The sequence below is a fragment of the Halichoerus grypus genome, chromosome 5, assembly GCF_964656455.1.
Source record: "Halichoerus grypus chromosome 5, mHalGry1.hap1.1, whole genome shotgun sequence".
Taxonomy (NCBI): domain Eukaryota; kingdom Metazoa; phylum Chordata; class Mammalia; order Carnivora; family Phocidae; genus Halichoerus; species Halichoerus grypus.
Window position 1 is genome coordinate 46,395,789 of NC_135716.1, and position 21,689 is coordinate 46,417,477.

General features: G+C 36.6%; 1 protein-coding gene across 1 annotated transcript in view; it reads left to right on the top strand.

Moving 5' to 3' along the window:
* MMP16 (matrix metallopeptidase 16) overlaps positions 1-21,689 on the top strand; it is a 282,542-nt gene that overhangs the window by 120,931 nt on the left and 139,922 nt on the right. The window contains exon 2 of the mRNA XM_036101312.2: positions 19,342-19,490. Within this exon, the coding sequence (XP_035957205.1) occupies positions 19,342-19,490 (149 nt within the window). The remainder of the gene's footprint in view (positions 1-19,341; positions 19,491-21,689) is intronic.

A 21,689-nucleotide genomic window follows, 5' to 3' on the forward strand; every position in this document is an offset into this window, starting at 1 on the left:
GAGAGAGCACGAGTGGGAGGAGGGGCAGAGGAAGAGGGAGAGGGAGAAGCACTCTCTGCTGAGCTGGGAGCCCCATGCCTGGCTCTGTCCCAGGACCCTGAGATCATTACCTGAGGCAAAGGCAGATGTTTAACCAACTAAGCCACCCAGGTACCCCTTGTCTCCAATTTGTTATCTGTGTGTTTCTTTTCAAATTTAAAGATTAGAATGATAGTTCATTCATTGAATGAGTCCAGATGAATTCTGCCCACTTATGCTAAGCTCTCTTCTTCAAGTGTTTGAAAGATTTCTGACTAAAGATTATCACACCGTAGATAGGCAGATGAATCAAGAGTAGTGACAGGGAGATCATTACCCTTATAGGAGATCATTACCACTTTTCAGTTTTAGAAGTGTGAAGCCTAATCTAAGGCTAAGAGTGGAGAAATGAAGTTGAGTCTGAGATGTATTCACTGTGCAGTCAGGTGTGTACAAGAGAGACAAGAGAAAGAATGTGTTGAAGGTAACTTGCAGATTTGGAATTTGGTTGCTTGACAGTATCATTTACCTATATAAATTATAACTTAAGGGCTGGGCCACATTTTGTCTACCTGGGAACCAAATGAGCAGTGATAAAGCCTCAGTTTTAAACATGGTGCCTGTGAGGTACCTGTGGAAACATCTAGATGCAGATGTTTGGCAGAAAATGTGATATGCAGTTTGGCAGCTCTGAAGAGGCCTCATCTGGAATTACACTTGGAAGAGTCATCAATATTTATGTATTGATTAAAGACATTATTTAAAAAAAATTTTTTTTAATTAGACAGTGGGGAAGGGGCGGAGGGAGAGGGAGAGAGAGAATCTTAATCAGGCTTTATGCCCAGCACAGGGCCTGACACGGGTCTCAATCTCACAGCCCCAAGATCATGACCTGAGCTGAAATCAAGAGTTGGATGCTTAACTGACTGAGCCACCCAGGCACCCCAAGACTTTATTATTGTTGTTGTTGTTATCAGCAGCCTCCACATATTGAAAAACCACAATGTGCCTGGTGCTTGGTAGAATCAGAGAAGTTCAGTAAGTTGCTTCCTTAGGAGAACATGAGTTCTCTACATGTAGAAAAATTGGAATATGTAGATTATTCTCAAACTTTTGGAATATCATTTGGGGGTGAGGAGAGAGTGGGAAGGAAGAAACATCAGCAAATAGAAAGAATAATCTGATTTCTTTCCAACTTGGTATATGTTGTTAACTATTCTAAGTGATGACTGTTTTTCTTTGGTCTGTAATTACAAAACTAATATATAGCCTCAAGTACACAGTCATGAAGCTTGTGAGAAAAACAGCAGTTAGGATTAGGAGTAGAAAACAAAAATGTGCTCCTTCTAAAGCGATCTTGTGACTGTTAATAATTGATCTTATAATTGGTCATTTTTCTGTCTTTACTCTGAGTTTTAGGGAATTCTGGGAGTTAGGTGAATGGCATCTATACAGGATATTAGAGTAGACATAATAATCTATATTAATCTTGCCACTGGCACATTATCTTATTGCCTACTCTTTTCCCCTTAAATGTCAGTGTTATCTCTTTTAATCCTATTGAGTATATTTTTCTGTGAGCAACATCATATATTGAATGGGGTAGAATATTTTTGAAATAAATCTAAATGTAATCATGTAATTCTGTTTCATGGAGCAGTTTTCCTTATTCCCCAACAATTTGGAATTGCAGGGTTGACCCATTTCACATTTTAATTTGCTGTATTTATCAAGTCAAAATAATATGTTAAACACAAATGAGTAACGTAAAAGAATCAGTGTGGAAGATTTTAACATAATGTTTACTGGATTAGTGGTCTAATGATATTGCTACAGAAATACAGAACTCATTATGTTTAATCAGTGCAAGTGCAGTCCCTGAAATCTATTTAAATTGCATTGTTTAGGCAATCTTTGAATATTATGTGGGAAATCATCTGTTATACATAGAAAGGACTGCTTTTAACCAGACATTGCCTCTGATTTTTCATTTATTTAATGGGTCTTTTAAAAGCATAATCTTAGAATAGTTAAATAGTAAAAGTAAAAGTTACCTGGAATCTTCTGTTTCAACCCTTTACCCACAAATTCCATTCATAAGAGGTAAACATCCTTAATGATTTCTTGTGTAAACAGGTAGAAGTTTTCTATGCACATGCAAGCATAGCATATAGGTATGTGTGTACATGTGTCTACATATGGGTCCATCTGATTCTTCTCTATGAGTATATAATAATCAAATATAATCATTTGCTCATTCATTCAGTATTTATTGAGTACCTACTCCATGCCAGGAACGGTTCTGTCTGCAGTTTAGTAAGGCACACATAGTCCCTGCCCTCATGAAGCCCAGAGTCCAGAAGGTGGGAGACAAAATAAATATCTATTTTGGAAATTACTCTAGAGGAATTAAATAAGTTATTTAAATATAAAATAACAGGAGAGGTCTATTTAGGATGACTTGGAAAGGCTGCTCTCTGAGGAGGTGAGACCTGGAATATTGAAAGGAAGAAATGAGACACCAAGAGAAGGTCATAGTTTCTTCCTTACACTATTATATAGAATCTCCCTGAAATATTATAGCACAATTCATTTATCCATTCCATTCTCTAGTTAGGTTTCCTTTTTAATTTTTGTTTTGTTCTGTTTTGTTTTGCACACAAGTCTCTGGTGCACATATGTAAGAATTTCTTTAAGGAGGGGCTCCTGGGTGGCTCAGTCGTTAAGCGCCTGCCTTTGGCTCAGGTCATGATCCCAGGGTCCTGGGATCGAGCCCCGCATCGGGCTCCCTGCTCTGCAGGAAGCCTGCTTCTCCCTCTCCCACTCCCCCTGCTTGTGTTCCCTCTCTCGCTGTGTCTCTCTCTGTCAAATAAATAAAAATCTTAAAAAAAAAAAAAAATTTCTCTAAGGAATATACCCTACAAATTTGTTTAGAGTATTTACATCTACTTTAATACATGCCAAATTGTTTCCCGACGTACTGTATAAATTTGCATTCCCATCAGCATTGTGGAAGAGGGCTGTTGCTCCACAGCTTTGCCAGTGCTTTGTAATGCAAAGTCTGGGGGGGGTGTTTTTTAAGTTTTATCAGTCTTGATGGATGTGACCTGAAATAATCCTCTGTCAACTTCCATGACAGCGCTGATTCTTTCCCTATTTCTCTGGTGTCTCCATTGTGTCTTTTGTTGGCCTCTTTTCTTTGGCACCCCTTAACTGTTGGTGTTTCATTTTTCTACTTTGTGTTCTCTCTCTTTTACTTCTTACCTCCCTCTCTCTGTCCCACTATTGTCCTCAAATAGCACAGTCCTTATAATTTTGTCAGTCTTGCTATATGAGTGTTTACATCACCAGGAAACATAAGATGACAAAGATGTAGTTTATCTGCCTTGTTACCAGAGAGAAGCCAAATAAAGGTGAGGGAAGGCAAGCTCAGCTGATGCATATAAGTAATGCTTGAACCCGTAGGATAACTAAGCCATGGATGTGTAGAATTAAGCAAAGGTAGCAATTCGTATAGATAAAATAAGTGCAGTTAGGGACATATTCTCAGAAGAAAAGAGGAAAAACTAACATTGGTGCCTGTGCCAGACTTATCTTGTTAATATAAATTACAAGGCATGACAGGAGACTGAGCGGAATCCAGGAAGTAGAAAACAGGATTCATGGTAGAGAGAGGATACAGCTCAAAGTACTGGAACCTCAGAGGATAAGATCCCAGAGAGGCTCATGAGATGTTCATCAGCGATGGTATGTGCTAGCAGAGGAACAGGGTTTTTTTTGTTTTGTGGTTTCTTCCCAGGGGGTGTAGAAATCAGAGATATTTTGTCAAGAATGTAACAAATCTGCTACCTAAAATTGTCATGTATTCTTCAGATAATTTGGAAATATAAGTATGTTATATAAATAATTATATATTTTGTAATATATTAAAAAATAAATATATTTTTTATTCACTATTGCTGAACTATTTGGTGCCATACCCTATGGTAAGTACTCTTGTAGGGATATTTTATTGAATCCTCGATACAATCCTTAGGTAGTGATATTATCTCCATTTCACAGATGTACAAACTGAGACTTACAAAGGCCCTGTGTTTTGCTCAAGACCATAACTTGTGGGTATGTGATCCAGGCTTGAGCCTCTATCCCCTGGACTCAGAGGCTGTGCGCATACCCACCTTAGAACATTACCTGTCACGTGATGACTTCTTAAGTGCTCAGTGAGCTGCCTGCACACTAAATACTAGAGAGAGAGATAAGGAAATATAAAGACTTCAAGGAAGACTGGGACTTGATTGGTCAAGACATATTGGTGTGTGCAGGATAATGATGGTATGGGACTGGTAGGAACATAAGCAAACCCTGGGAAACACATTCCGTGGCCCATAAATCAGTTTGGGTAATATTCAGTTAGTATACATGTTTTTTTTAAAAAAAAGATTTTATTTATTTATTTGACAGAGACCAGCAAGAGAGGGAACACAAGCAGGGGGAGTGGGAGAGGGAGAAGCAGGCTCCCCGCGGAGCAGGGAGCCCGATGCCGGCCTCGATCCCAGGCCCTGGGATCATGACCTGAGCCAAAGGCAGACGCTTAACGACTGAGCCACCCAGGCACCCCAGTATACATGTTTTTAAAGAGGGTCGAGTTTGCAGAAGTAGATACGTTCTGAGCTTTTGGAGTTTATTAAATATAAGAAAAGAGTTTTAAACCAGTTCAGGAAGTAAATGATAGCAATCATAGTGTCTTGAGCAGGAAAGTTAAAAAAAGGAAATGATATTTTAGGATAATTAATCTTTCAGTACTAAGTAGGGTAGATCAAAATGGAAAGAATATGGAGCCAGGGAAATGAATTAGGCAATTAGGCAAGTGTTGCAATATTCAAGTACAAGTAAAGGAGAGCCTACTCTAAGGAAGTGACCTTGGAGATGGAAAGAGGACAGAGGAGCCTTTTTATAAACTAAAGAGATTTAAATGCCTTGAAATGCTTTTTGAGGTATGTTTAAGTTCTATTACCATCACCCCAAAACTCTACCCTTGGAGGTTTGGGTGACCTATCCAGGTGCACCTTTGGTGCCCATATAAGCTTCCATCAGAATGTTTGCTTGTTTCTTTGACAGCTAGGCTGTGAACTCCTTAATGGCAAACACTTTGAAGTTTCTTTGTATCCTAGTGCCTAGCATTCAACCCTCCAAAAAACAGTACGCACTTAAGTGGTATTAACAATAGTAATAGTAGTAACAACAACTGCAACATACATAGCTTGCAAAGTTGTATCTACCTCTCAAATGTATCCTGAAGTCATCTACTTATCCATCTTCCCAGCTACTGCCAGCATTGCATTTACTTCCTAACTGCCCCTACTTTATTCATATTTTCTCCAATTAATTACCCACATAATAGCCAGAATGACACTTTCCAAACCCGAATATGATCATATCACTTAGAGGTTTAAAACTCTTCTCTGCTTCCTATATCACACTCACACATATTAAATGCTATAAGTTATTGCATGACTTGATCATATAACTCTTTCCTAGACTCATTCCCTCTTAGCCAAAGTGGCTTTCTTTCAGTTCCTTGAAAATTCAAAGCTCTTTCATGCTAGTCCACTTATCTATTACTGTGAAACAATTAGTCCCAAAGCTGAGTGGGTTAAAACAACAGCATTCATTTTACTCACAAATCTGTAGTTTGGGCAACGCTCAGCAAGGGTAGCTTGTTTCTCTAAGCACTACTCACAGGCTGGGAGCTAGAATCATGTGAATGCATATTAGTCCCTTGTCTCAGTTAGTTGATGCCAGCTCATTGGCTGGGACTTCACATGAGAATGTCAGAGGGAATCTACATGTGGCCTCTGTATGTGGCCTGGGCTTCCTTACAATTTGGAGGCTGGGTTCCCAGGGTGATTTTCCCAAGAGAGAGCCAGGCAGAAGACTTTTCTAACCAGCCTTAAAAGTTGGGCAGCATCTTGTCCTTCCATCATACTCTGCTAATCAAAAGCAAGTAATAAAAGTAGCCCATAACCAAGGGGAGAGGAAATTAGACTACTCCTTTTGATGGGACAAGTGTCAAAGAATTTGTACACATGTTTTAAACCCACCACCCATGCTTCTGGGCATATGTGCCTGCCCATCTCTGCCTTAGTATGAGCTTCTCTCTTTTTTCTCCTTTGCTTTTTCTTATATTTTGAGTTTCAGTTCAACTCTCAGTTCATGTGTCTTCTTATCCTCTAAATCTAAATTAGATCCTTCAGTTAGATTTCACAACACTCTGTTCTGTTTAAAGCACTTGCTACAATCTGAAATGACATATTTATTTGGAGATTGCTTATTTACTGTTGGTCTTCCAAGCCATCAGTCTGAACGCTCCAGTAGACCAAGGGCTACTTTTGTATTGTTCAGTGTGGTGACCTCAAGGCCTAGCCAAGAACTTGTACATAATAAGATTTTAGTAAATATTTTAGTAAAAATTAGTGCACATGGAAGAGTTGTTTTTTTTAATTCATTTTTTTAAATTCCTTCCTCTTTAGAAGAATCTGGAATACTTCTTATCCTTGAGAAACTTTAATTTCCACTCATTAATCCTAAAGCATATATATTTTTAAAACACAGGTATCTTATTTTGGGGGGAAAAAACCCCTTCTAATTGTAATTGTTAGAAAGCATTTATTCTCCAAATACTTTAATTATAATAGATGTTAAACTCTTTCAACCTTCATACTATGTTATTCCCTTAAAAAAAAGTTTCACATTTCCAAGAAGTATACACCTTCTGGGGCAAAGGATGCTTTCACAATTTGAAGCACAAGATTGTCCCTGGAGATAGAAAGCTGATTGGTGAGTACTGGCAGTTGGAATACATGTGTTTTCGTTGTTGTCTTTATATTTTTTTAAGATTTATTTATTTTTTTTATTTAAGAGAGAGAGAGTGCACGCACGTGTGGGATTTGGGGAAGGGGCAGATGGAGAAAATCTTCAAGCAGACTCCCCACTGAGTGTGGAACCCAAAGCAGGACTCTGTCTCACAACCCATGAGATCATAGCCTGAACCAAAACCAAGAGTCCAATGCTTAACCGACTGAGCCACCCAGGTGCCCCTTGTTGTTTTTAAATATTCTTCCATATTCACTCTATCTTCTGGAGTTCTGTCAGGACAATTATTAATTGTCCTTCCCTACTTCAAAATTAAGTGCAAAGTTTAGTGCTTCCAAAATCTCAGTATAATAATTAATTGGTAAAATCAAACCTCTTTTCTTACCATGTGGTGGAAATCAGAAAGAGATTTGCCTTTAGAGGACTATGCGGTTTCAAAAGAAATGAAAGTTTCACTTTTAGAGAATAAGAATACTTTTCAGCCTTTTGAGAGCTCCTTACTTTTCCTCCCTTTTTACTAGTTGCTAGGGTTCTGTTGGACAGTTAGGTAATAATGTCATTCAATTTATGTTTTTTTTTTTTTTTTCTTCAGCAAAATGTCCCAACTACCCAAGGATGAGATTCAGCTATGTGAAATAAGACAGCTGATTTCTGACCTAGAATGGCCTGTTTGGGCCATCCTTAATCTTATATCATAAAGGCTAGTTTATCAAGGACTCACTCTTCTTGGCTTCCTGGCAATTGTTAAGAACAAGAGCCATTCTAGACTCACACTCCTATGAGACTCATATCCCTGGATATCACCTACTTGCTCTGAAGCCCTGAGCAAGTTGATTAACCCTTCTCAGCCTGTTTCCTCATCTGTAAAATGAAGATAATAATACCAACCTCACAGGCTTGTTGTGATAATTATATGAGCCAGTGTATTAAGGAGATTAACACAGCACCTGACTTAATAAATGTAAGCTGTTGGTGTGTTGTTTACACTCATCAGTACTTTCCTGAAAGCAATTTTAAAGCTGTAAAAACAATTCCACATTGATTTTTATCTCCAGATGTGGGGATGGAAGTTGAATCTGAAAAGGCAAAGATGAAAACTGCTAAGTGCTTTTCTAACATTGACCCATATTTTACCTTGCTCTGTATTTCCTAGAATTATTCTGAGGTGCCTGGAAGTTACTAACCTTTGCTATGGATGCGATGAGCTAAGATTTGTTGTTCACATTTGGAGCCTAGTTGCATATGTGGGGGGGGGGTTGAATAATTGGGTAGTTAACCCAACCCAGTGGGTTCTCCATTTATCTAGCCCTTGTAATTCCATTACTCCAGCTCAGAAAATTGTTCTAGGTGTTGTGCCTATCATGTTGAAAGAGATATATAAAGATAAAGAACAAACACATAAGTAAACAGAGCTACCATATGGCAATCATGATAAGTGTGGTGAGGGACTTAAACAGGATGCTCCCTGGTGTTGGTGGTAGTGGTAAAGTGGAAACAGGGAAGGTTTCTTTGAAGAAGTGTAATTTGACCTAAATTTTAAAGGATGGAGAGAAATGTATTTTTGTATTTCATACATGGGAAAGGTAAATGCAGTACCCCGAGGCAGGAAAGAATTTAGCTGGTTCCAGGAGGCGGGGGTGGGGGTGGGGATAAAAAAAGACCATATGCATGGAATATTAAAAGGGGGTACTATGAAAAGAAGTTAAAGTTTCAACAGTGACTATGCATGGACTTGTCGGCCACAGTAAGGAATCTAAATTTTACATTAAGTCACTAAGAAACTGCTGAAGGGTTATAATCAAGTGAATGATATTCCCTGATCTACATTTAAAAAGATATAGCACTTATAAAAAAATGAAAACAAACCAAAGAACAGAAGATAACAGGTGTTGGTGAGGAAGAAAAGAAATTGGACCCCCTTGTGCATTACTGGTGGAATGTAAAATGGTGAAGCCCCTGGAAAACAGTAAGGCAGTCCCTCAAAAAGTTATATGTAGATTTACCATAAAATGCAGCAATTCCACTTCTAAATATATACCCCCCAAAACTGAAAGCAGGGATTTGAAAAGATATTTGTAGACCAGTGTTTATAACAGCATTCTTTATAATGTCCAAAAAGATGGAAGCAACTAAAATTTTGATGGATCAATGGGTAAACAAAAAGGTGTATATACATACAATGTCCTATTATTCACCTTTAAAAATGTTACATACTACAAGTTGTAATGTGGATGAACCTTGAGAACATCCTAGATGAAATAAATCAGATGCAAAAGGACAAATACTGCATGATTCCACTTAACATGAGTTACCTACAGTAGTCACATTCATAGAAAGTAGAATAGTGGTTACCAAGGACTGGGAGAAGAAGATAAAGGGCGAGTTATTGTTTAACGCATATAGAATTTCAGGTTGGAGTGATGAAAAATTCTGGAGATGAATAGTGGTGATGGATACGTAACAATGTAAATGTACCTAATGCCACTGAATTGTTAAACTGAAAATGGTTAAAATGGTAAATTTTGGGTTGTGTTTTTATCAAAAAAACAACAACAACAACAACAACAACTCGTTGGATGAGAGTGAAGTAGCAATATGAAAGCAGAGACCAGTTGGAGAATCTTGTAATTTTTGGTGATAAATGATGGTGTCCTAGACAAAGGGGTGTCAGCAGAAATAAGGTTTGCTTTCAAGGTAAAGTTGGAGCTAAGGAGTGATGACGGATTAGATGTGAATGATGAGGAAAAGGCAGGATTAAGGGTAATTCTGTATTTGGGGTTTAAACATCAGTGTGATAGCAGTCCTGGCATTAGGGCAAGGTCAGGGTTAGAGGGTTAAATTGGTCTGTCATCAGCAAATAGATGGTATTTGAGGGATTAATTTTAGAAGAGATAACCAAGGAAAGTGTAGATACAGCTGACCAGCAGTGTCAAAGCTACAGTAAGAAAGTGCCGTGAAAGGGTTAGTGAAGAAAGGGTAAGTCTCTGGCAAAGAGCGTTTCAGTGTTTTGGTTTTTTTTTTTTTTTTTTTTCTAACTGTAAAACTGAAGTGGCCATACATGAAATAGTCTAGCATGGAAATAAGAATATTGGGCGGGGCAGATTGGACCATGTGAGCCTGTTTTGCATTGGCAATTAGAGAAGCTCTTGGAGGTAGGAGTGAGTGTTACACCCAGAACATAGGCAACCACGGTAAGATATACTTTCGTGATATAAAATGGGATGGTTTGTTTGCATAAAAACTGAACACTGTCAGTTACTGTAGATGTATTTTCAGATGGTCTGCCTTCTTGTTTTGAAATGTGAATAGGTCTCCTAGGATTTCCCAGGATAGAGATAGGCAGCTGGGTCTCTCGCATGTCTAAGAGGCAGCCTAGAATAACAGAGAGAGCCAAGCGTGGGTATCTGTCAGATCTCTGTTTGAATACTGATCATTCCTCTTATATTGGTGCGTCCTTGGGAAAGTTATTTAATCGTTCTGGGGTGTATTCTGTCATTTTGAAAACATAATAGTGCTTAACTCACAGACGTGTTATAAGGGATAAAGATAATGCATGTAAATTGGTACATAGTGGGCAATAAAGGAATGGTTGCTGTTCTTATGGACGTCTGTTGGGAGTGGGACTCAAATTTCAGTGTGACCAAAGAATTCCATGGAGCAAAGTAACAAAGGCACACTTTGAGACTAAAGGCACACTTTGAGACTAAATGAATGGCTTGGAAATCATCCTAAGGAATTTATTCTATAGGACTTGAGTAGCTTTAATAGTGTATGACGGAAAGGAAGAGCTTGGGAATTGTCACAGTCAGAATGTAATATATAGATATTGATAAACTGTCTTCTCATCCCTTAGGGAGAGTAAGTATATCACATTGGAGAGAATTTAAGGAAGTAGCTTCATTTTTAAAAATAGAGTACTTTCTATCAGATCAGTGATCTCCACACTTTTGATAGCATATCTCCATCAACCAGTTTTTTAAACATTTACCCTCTCTTATTTATAATTCTATTCATGAACAGATGTACTAAACATTGTATATATTATGAAACATACTCAGAATAGAAAAATTAAGATGAGCTAAGGATGTCATAAAATTAAAAAAAATATTTTTTGTTTTACTTATTAATTGTATTTATATTGTTTTGCTCCTATTAGGACTATCACTAATTATTATCCTGGAGAATTCTGTCACTGATTACACTATAATATTGATTTAACACTTGGAAATACAGCAATTTTAAGACCCATTTAAAATTACCATGGCCAAAAAAGACATCTCACCACCTCACAAGGAAACGTACATGCAACTGAAAAAGTTACATCATTAGCTGATTGCAACTCATGAACTTCGTTTTATAATCCTACCCATCAATTATGCAAAAGTTTTTTGGTAAAATTCAGACAGTAAATTTCCATATTCCATGATGTCTGTCAGTTGTCCCTGAAAACTAATCAGGTGTTGCATTTTCATATTTTTAACAAATGGGCTTAAAATCCCAGTAAAATTATTCTTTTTATCAGGCTATCTTATAGGTAGAAAATTCTGTTGCTGGAATTTTATTTTATTTTAGTTTTTAAAAATTTTTATTTATTTGAGAGAGAGAGAGCACAAGTGGGGGGAGGGGGTGGTGGGAAGGGGATGGAGCAGAGGGAGAGGAAGAAGCAGACTCCCCACAAATAGGGAGCCCAATGCGGGGCTCTATCCCAGGACGCTGATATCATGACCTGAGCCAAACGCATACACTTAACCAACTGAGCCACTCCGGCACCCCCTGGAATTATATTTTTATTTTTTCTATTTTTATTTATTTATTTATTTTTAGAGAGCACCCTGGCGGGGAGGAGGGGAGAGCAGAGGGAGAGGGAGAGAGAGAATATTAAGGAGGCTCCACACCCAGCTCAGAGCCTGACACATGGGGTTCGAGCTCACGGCCCTGTGATCATGACCTGAGCCAAAATCAAGAGTTAGATGCTTAACGGACTGAGCCACCCAGGCGCCCCTGTTGCTGCAATTTTAAAGTAGGAAATTGAGAGTTTTTTGTTTTTTAAGAGAGACTTTTAATAGGTGAAGTATTTATATCTTTTTGAGTACCAAAGTCTTGTGATAATGGAAACATTTCTAAACATGCATTTTTAACATACTCTCTACATGGCACATCTTTCTTTCAAAAGTAGTTTCTTTCTCCTACATTACTAAAACATCACATTTATCTTGAGACAGATTACTTTCAAAGTAGCAATTGAGTAGCATACTATTTGCAGCCAGTTCCCTTTACAGAAAAAGGCAACACTGTTGTCTTTTTGTAAAAGAAATGCATAGCTTATTCAAGTTTGACAACTCTTTAAAGTACATTTTCATAAGATAACCAGGAAACATATATATGGTACAAAATATGTTTTGGGCCATTCCCCATCATATCACAAAGTATCATAAAATTTCTACTTTTAAGACGATATAACCCATAAATTCATTTAATCTGTCACAGAAAAATAGTGGTGTTATAATGTGCTAGAATCAAGCTAACTGTTGCCGGTGATTCTGTAAACCCCTCCACACTGTGGAACTCTACCTCCTTCCTCCGGACACCTGCTGGAACGCAGGTGACAAATAAATGTCTGTCCACGTGAGGGCCCCAGTATCAATCTGAACATTAAATAAAAGTGAAGTTGATTTCTTCTTATTTTATAGATAGGTGTATTCTGGCATGAATGTGTGGATACATGCATTACATAAAATGCTGTGGCATTTTGGGCCTACATCTCAATGGGACATTTTATACTCCTACTTTGAAGACCCTGAGATTAATCTCCTCATCATTTTTTGGTGTTGGTGAGATTGAATCTGCCCCCAGAAAATAAGTGCGAGTTGAGTTGATCATCCACCTGACTCAGGCTCAAGGACATGCCTTTTAGAAAATTCACAGGATGCATTGCTCAGCACTTCATTCACTACTGTAAGGAAGCACAGATTTGAGGAGAATTTTACTCTGTTTAGCTTTGTGAGGTGATTTTGATAAAAAGTAGTATCATGTTAATGATTAATATAAGTAGTTACTGTTTTGGTAATTATTTCTGTCCACCTGAGAAACTGGGGTTAGTGAGATGACATAATGCCCTGCTATTGTTCATTGTTGGTTGAGTTTTGTCTTTTTGAGTTTTTTTGGTCTTGTTTTGTCAGTGTGTATGTGTATGTGCATGGACACTATATATTCATCTTTAAAAATGTAAAACATACTTAGGAAAAACCATAAGGAGACCAATATAGCATAGTACTCAAACTTTCCGGTACAATGACTAGCATATGATAGAATCCCAATTAAAAACAACTGTTTTTTTAGTTTGGTGGGGGGTTTTGTTTTTGTTTATTTGTTTAATCACTGGAGCTCAGCCATTACTATTTGAGCTAATATTACTATTAGCTCCCAGAGCTATGAAATACCAACTGCAGTTCACTCAAATGCAGAATGGAAAAATCTCTCCCTAGCCTTTATATCCTAAGTTTTTAGTTTCTATCACAAATTAAAGAATTTCATGTTAAGGTGAAAAATATGGTCCTCATGATCATTATAATTTTTACTAATGATCCAGCTATTTTCCATCTCCTTGTCCAAAAGGCAATTGTCTCTTGATTGCTAAGATGTTCAATGGCGTAACTTTTGGTCCTTCCACTGTTTGATTTCCATTTTAAGAAGCCATTTAAATAGACGGTAAAATTCTAAAGGAATTGAATTCTATATGTGCAATTTCATACACTGATTCATTCATGGTAGGAATGGGATGGTGATTTAGAACCCATTTAGATTTTTGAATGAACAGAAAGGCTAATTTCTGCCTCATTAACTTATCCTATGAATTTTCAATTTGACCAATTCTGAATGACTACTCCCACATCAATTTAGTTTTTTGGTTAATAGGTAGTTATAATTCATATTTATAGCCACTTTTCAGACTAGAAAATTTAGCCCCTAAATTCTGCCCTTCTTTGTAACTATGAAATATATGCTATTTCAGGGGAAAATGTCCTTAAACCTTTGCTAACTCTGTGGGTAATACACAAAATAGGGGAGGGACACCTTTTAGTTGTTAATTTTAGTTAATAACAGAATTTTAACATTTAGAAGTCTCATACTGAAAAATGGAAAATAATTTTATAATATTGAAAACTATTAAAAATGCTTTCCTTTATTTTATCAAGAAAGTCAGTTAATTATATCAGATTATATGTTAATCATTACATACTTAAATTTTTTTGTTAATATGTTAAAATTTAATATGAATTCAATAATTTTAAAAATGACATCCCAAAATAATAAAAAATTATATAATTGTGTAAATTGAAGTGATTGTTACTAAAATACCATAAAATACTATAAAGTAAATACTATAAATAAAACTATTACCTTTGCCCTTTTCCTTCTATATTGAGTGCTATAATTTGGATCATATGATCACGGGGCCCATGGACTTTGCATTTGGCCATACTACACATGAGCTGCAATGAGCTTTACCTGAAATCACTTGCTCAGTCACAAATAGACATGTGGTCTGACATATATTCTAAAATATATCCCTCCCTGCCCTAATAAATTCATTAGTTTAATTATTTAAATTCTTCTTGGAAAAATATCTAAGCATCCTTTCAAGATGTTCTTTCCGTATGTTGGGTCCTGCCAGTGATGGAATTTTAATCTGGTTCTTGCATTTGTGAGTCACCTGAGTAAATGAATAGGAGTATCTTAATGTTATATTAAGGCATTGATAAACTTACTAGCTTTAACAACTGGAGGAAAATCTACTTCTCTAGATTTTAGTACTGGCCTGAGAGACTAAATAAAAATATATATTCTAGGGCGCCTGGGTGGCTCAGTTGGTTAAGCGACTGCCTTCGGCTCAGGTCATGATCCTGGAGTCCCAGGATCAAGTCCCGCATCGGGCTCCCTGCTCAGCAGGGAGTCTGCTTCTCCCTCTGACCCTCCTCCCTCTCATGCTCTCTATCATTCTCTCTCTCTCAATAAATAAATAAAAATCTTAAAAAAAAAATTAAAAAATATATACGTATTCTAAAAATCCTCTGTTTATATTTGTTGTTAGTCATGAGAACTGCTAATGTCTCCTTTTTGTTGTTGATGACCATCTTTCAGGATACCACACTGATATATGGGTGTGGATAGCTGAGTCGATTAATACAGGTTTTCCCAATATGGTTACATGAAATATTAGTGACAAAGATATTCTTTATTAAGGGATTTACTAAAACTTTGCATGCCTGCTACTGCTATTTATACTACAGTCTGGTAAAGGCAATATCTATTGGCACAGAATTTAATATTTAAATGTTTACCTTTTATTGCTTGGTAAGTCCTCTTACTCTGCAGAGACCAGCACTCTTCTGGTTGTTCCTCCATTTGAATAGTCACTAAGTGCAGGAAATTGGTTTTGTCTCCAAGATAGCAAGATAATTTGACTGTTAGTAAAAGAGGAAAGGTAATTCAAGGTTAGACTTTGTTGCTGTATTTGAGGTTCTGTGGTTGCTTGTCCTCATGATAATGACACGGGCTAATACCCAGAGAGTAAAACAAGTTTTGCCTCCAAAGAAACTTGTTTCTTGATAGTTTTCCAGTGCTCTCAAATGCATGTGTCTATCCAGTAAGCAAAAGAAGGCAAAACAAAGAAAACAAAATAAAAACAAGTTGTCTTTCCTCACAACTCTGATTCTTTACATCTTACCTGCATTTCAGTCTTGCCCCATTCATTCCAAGGACAGCAGGAACAATTTCAAGAACTCAGAGCAATTAGTAAGCATAAAATAATAATATGATTGAGCAAAAAATGTGCTGGTGGCTTTATGTATTCTCAGTCCTCACATCAAACCTGCAAATTCAACATTTCCCCCAAATGCATACATGAGGAAATTATTCCTTAACTACCCATTATATGCTTTTGAGAGCACTGAAAAAAATATTAAGAGACAAGCAATCTCAGAAGGCAAACTTATTTCCTGTCATCCAGGAAATTTAAACATTAAACATTAAAAACAATGTTTAAAACAGGGATATATTTCAAATAACAATGTATGAGGATGAAGTCTATGGTATAGTCTTTAAGGGATAAGGTGTACCTTCAAATATTACTTTGTATATTTAATTTAATTTTCTATCAAATAAGATATTAAAGGTTGTAATTTAGTAGAAAAGAGAAATGTTTTCTATGTCACTTCTGTCATATTTCAATTTTTTAAAGATTTTATTTATTTATTTGACAGAGAGAGAGAGAGAGAGAGAGCAGCAGCAGAGGGAGAGGGAGAAGCAGACTCCCCGCTGAGCAGGGAGCCTCATGTGGGACTCGATCCTGGGACCCCGGGACCATGACCCGAGCCGAAGGCAGACGCTTAACTGACTGAGCCACCCAGGCGCCCTCATATTTGAATTTTTAAAATTTCCTTTCGTTACTCTAGATTGATAAGGTGCTAAGGCTACCCACCATGCTCTATTTATATAACACAAGGGTTTTTGTTCTATATACATAGAATAAGATGACTTATAACAGAGTTTCCTATACCTCTATGATGATTATGAACCAGTGTTTGAATCTGATTTACACTATTTATACCTGATCGTCATTTAATGGTGACTTAAGAGTCAGTGTTTACAAAGCTCTCTGGATTTTGGCCATAGTGGTTTTCTACCGTTGATGCTGAGTGTCCTGTCCTCCTTATATTTGGTCAGTTTTACATCACCATGGTGACCAACTTAGTCTCCTCCAAGGAGCGTTAGCATCTTATGTAGGGCTATTTGGTACAGATTTCTTTTCTCTATCATACCAAAAATGATCAGACTCTCAGAATTCTGTGGTGTCAACAGCTTAAACTAAGTAGTTAGTGTAAGACAAAAACCAACTCAAGAGACTATACTCTCTCGGTGTTTAAGATTATTTAAGCAAGTATTTGTTTTTCCCTGCAGTTTTTGAGTATTGGATGTAAAGATACACTGTGGATCAAATTAATACTTTAGGTTTTGTTTTTTATATCCACGTAGAGTATGATTGTCCACAGCAGTTTTAGTAAAAAATGTTATTGATGGCTTGCTGGTTTCATACTCTTAACATGACACTGACATGCTTGATTTTCCACTGTTTTGTGGAAAGATGCATTGCAAGTTTCCATTGAGAATTATTCTTGGTTAATTCTTGATGATGTCAAAGATTTCTTAATTAACAAATAACAATGATATTAAGAATGGTAAACTCAAGGTGACCCATAATCTCAATGACAGTTATCAGACAAAAACAAACTTTGACTATAAAATGGTAGGTCCCATAGATTTTCTGATATTTTTCAATTAAAAAGAATTATTCATTTCTCAATCATTTAGAAAAAAATTGACTTTCATGATAAATGGCATAATATAAAAGAGATTTTGAAGAAAAATCACAATTTATTTTTTTATTATTCCAACTCATTTGTTTTAAAGGGTAATGCATAGATCAATATGTATTTTTATAACATGCTATTTTTTCATTATCCATTTAAAATTTATATATTTTATAGTCTTTTTATTTGTATAGCTTTCTCGTTGCTGACACCATAAACGATGTGGTTGCCTGTAGCTTAGCACCCATGAGTAACCTAGCAACAAGTCAGCTCTCTAACAAGTAAGAAATAAATGCAAACAAAGTGTTATGGGAAAAAGAGTTCAATTTCAGAATATTAGTGCATGTATACTGTTAAATATCAAGATGAAATCTTCTAATTTGGGGGAAATTGCATTACAATATAGGTATTGAATTTTCTGGTAAATAGTACATTGCCAGTGAAATCTTGTCTCCTTCATTCAGAAAACAAATGGAGTCTATTTCAGACTGCAGCACTGTTGACCAGGTAACTCTGAATATATGTGTCTTCCCTGGAAGCCTATTCATTACAGATTAGATGAGAGGAGTGTCTTGGCATGTTTTCACCAAGTGGTAGGTGAATTTACTAGATGGAGTTTCGAAAGTAAACCTTCCTGACAGTGAGGTATTGTTGATCTCTTAAACAGTTTTAGAATAAATGTTTTATTTTATTTTCAAAGGGTTGTGCTTAGAGTTCTAAGCTTTGGGGGGCATCATTTTCTTGGAAATACTACAAATGAATCCACCTTGTTTTTTCACAATTAAGACTTTGGTATATTTAATATGAGTCTCTTTTGGTGAAATTTAATTTATGTAATTACTGTTTGTTTTCACTGAGAAAATAGCTCTCCTCTGTGTTAGTGGTCAGGTCATAGCGGAAGTATATCAGGTATTGGGGAAAAGCTGTAGCTTCATAGGATCATCATTTGTATGATGAATAGACCCAGGTGGCAAGGGAAATACATACTGGTGAATACCTTCCACTAAATAGCACAGCTTCTATTCTGTGTGACAGGCAGAATTACTTGGCCTTTCTCAATTTGACAGGCAGTTCACTGCACTTCAAGAAATCTTAGTGCCCCATGGAAGATTGAGGTAAGGGACAGAGGATGGGATATGAGCTGAACATATGATTGTGCATTTAAAATGAATGCATAGAATTGTAGAACTGGAAAGCATCTGCTCTCTGGTGAAAATTTTTTTTCCCCAAATACCCTGAGTTTTAGGTTACTTTAAAATTCTGACCTTAAATGACTGAATTGTTGCTATCATCACGATTGGGATGTGAGCTCAACTCAGACATCTTTCTCTCGCTATCCACACAGGATCTCCCTTCTCTGGGGAAGAGGAGAATAAAAATCATGAGATCCTTAAAGAGAGACCCAAACATACTTAGCAAGATAGTCTGATTCATCTATATATGAGAATTTTGGTCACTTACATTATTTGGATTGAAGTGAGTCACCTTAAATAAATGGAAGACTATTCTTTACATGAGAAACACTTACCTACCCTTGAAGACATCTAACTACAATTAAATAGATCAATCACATGAAATTTATACTCAAAATGTCATGACGGAATAATATGGTCTATATTATTGATGCTACTCATGATGGCTACAGCCCTTGGTTAGTTGTTCAGGAAAGTGACATTTTAGATGTGGTATATGCACATTAACTACCCCTTCCAGCATAGATGTCTCATTGGGGTTATTGTTGAAAAGGTATCATCCCTTATTTTGGGAAGTTGAGTTCCTAAAGGGCAGCGGTCATATTTTATTTGTTATCTTATCCAGTATTGAGTATAGTTCCTTATAAACAATAAGCTTGCAACAAATGACTAACCTTTTTCTTTTCAGTTAGTTTTTGTAGGTGTGCTAGAAAGATCTACAACGATCACCAAAATTATATTAAACTACAGAATATATGTTAAAAAGAGATAAAACACTTAAATAATATATGCCCTTGTAGAGGAAATAAAGTTTAAAGATCCACTAGTTACTGTGAAGTTATTGTTCAATTTTGAGGTTGATCTAAAAGGAACTGTCCTTATTGCAGGTTTGGTTACAAAAGTACGGCTACCTTCCACCAACTGACCCCAGAATGTCGGTGCTGCGCTCCGCGGAGACCATGCAGGCCGCCTTAGCTGCCATGCAGCAGTTCTATGGCATTAACATGACAGGAAAAGTGGACAGAAACACAATTGAGTAAGTAATGGGCATCCACACTCTTTCTTTTTGTGGTCCTTGAGCTGAAAAAGTTTAAGTGAACTCCGCCAACCATGAGTGGAGCAATTTGTCTCCTGTCCCTTTTCTTTGGAATTTAACCTGTTTCAACCCTACTCCGCTAGGATGTCAGGTCTGTCAGAGTCAAATTTACTCACTTGATTTTAGCGGCACTTTTTCAAAATGGGGGGAAGAAGGAACAATGAGAGTCAGAGTAAATGGTTGAAGCTATTTTAGGAAGAGCTACGTCAGTGATGTGTTGGAGCTGGCTTGTTCTGCTGGTGTGGACATATTGGGCACGTTTCTTCCCTGTTAAGTGACATGATATCAGTAGCTTGAAATTGGCCAGAGTAGAAATATTGACACTAAGGAAAATGGGAAACAATACAAATCAGGGCTCTTTTTGCGGGGGAAGGGTATTAGAGAGTCAGTTAACAGTTTAGTAGCCTCCTATTTGTGGTAATTTTCTACAGGAGTTAAATCAAGGAGAGGTTCCTGCAAGTCTCTCCTTTCAATTTTTCATTAGCAAATGGCTTGTTTTGACTCTTTAATAATATTTGTGATTTTATGGATTGATTCATCAATCATTTGTTCATTTATTTATTCAACCAGTAACTCATTACTGGGCATTGCATCTGTGAAAGAGGCATATAACAGATCAGAAGACAGAGTCTCTTCTTCAGAGGAACTTCAAGTTAACTGTGTAGCTAGACATAATCACAAATTATTTTACCACAGGTACACTGTAAGTTCTGTAACATTATGAAATAGCATTATTGCTTTTGGACAGCAAAGGAGGACGTGATTAATTCTGTCAGTGCAGGGAAGAATCATCTGTGTTTATTGAGTCCTTGATACTCACAAAGTAAATCTACTTCATCATTTAATATGATCATCATACATCAACCCTCCGCAGTAGGGAAGACAAGGATATATTTTTCTCTCTACACTGTCAAATAAAGAAACTAAAAGTCAAAGGCTAAGTGAAGTCCAGAGTAGTTGCAGAATCCAGACCTTTTGGTGTTTAATCAAAGAACTTTCTACTATACCAAGGTGTGAACCTCAAGAAATGACACATTGATTTTTCTTTTTAAACCTTGAATACCTGAAATTACTTGACTCAGGTATATATAATTTTTACATATTAAACTAACTTAAATATAATTTAAATATTATATTTTGCCTTCTAATACTTACAGCATGGTATTAGTCATACTGTTCCTATTTCATCAAGACAGGACGAGTACATAATAAAAGGCTTGAAGATTAAACGTCAAAGCAGTTTTGAAAAATAAATATAATTACCTCTCCTAGCATTTTTAAGAGATACATAAATATTAACTTTGGTATACCCTTTGGGAAAATAGAACCAAGAATTAATATAATGCATTTTGCAAGAATGAGAAACTTGTTATTAATATTGGGAATAGGACTTGGATATTTTGAATCTGCTGCCCTCTATTCATTGCAATTCTCTGTTAATAGTGTCCTAAATAAATACAGTTTTAAATTCATTTTAATTACAATTATAAATTAATTTTAAAGATGGCTTATTAAGTTAATAAGCAAACCCAACAAGTCCTACATTTTGTTGCTGCATATAGTACAGAATTCCATTTAAATCATACTTTTAATCCCAACATTTTACAAAGTGCTCTGAACAGCTTTTATGCTCCCTAGTGCAGAGCTGTTATCTTCTGATTGACTTTCTTGGACCATATGACACAGTTTTTAAAAATACAATAAATTGAGAGCTTGGAAAACAAATTCCTTTGAATCTGCTTATTACCAGATATTAAAATTCAGAAAGCAGAGTTCTATAGACGGTGGCATTTGTGTTTCCTCTCCATTTTGAGAGCTCCTGCTGGTCATTGGAAGGACTCAAGATGGATAGGTTTGATTTCCCAAGATAGCTGGAAAAAGGTCTTTGTCAGGAGATGATGGAAGAGGAATGTGCGCAGGATTTATTTAGGCCGCTTATGTGGAAAGGGTCTGAACAGTTTTTAGTTGTTCTCTGGCAGGACAATGTCAAATGCAGAGGTGCAGAAAAAGACCCTGTGTCCTTTTTCTGCCACACAGTGGCTCAGATTCCAGCCCAGGAGAAATGATTGTGTCAGTGTGTAGGAGTTAAAGTAGCATTTCTGTGAGTTATAGCCTTGTAGAGAAAAGATCAACTGTATA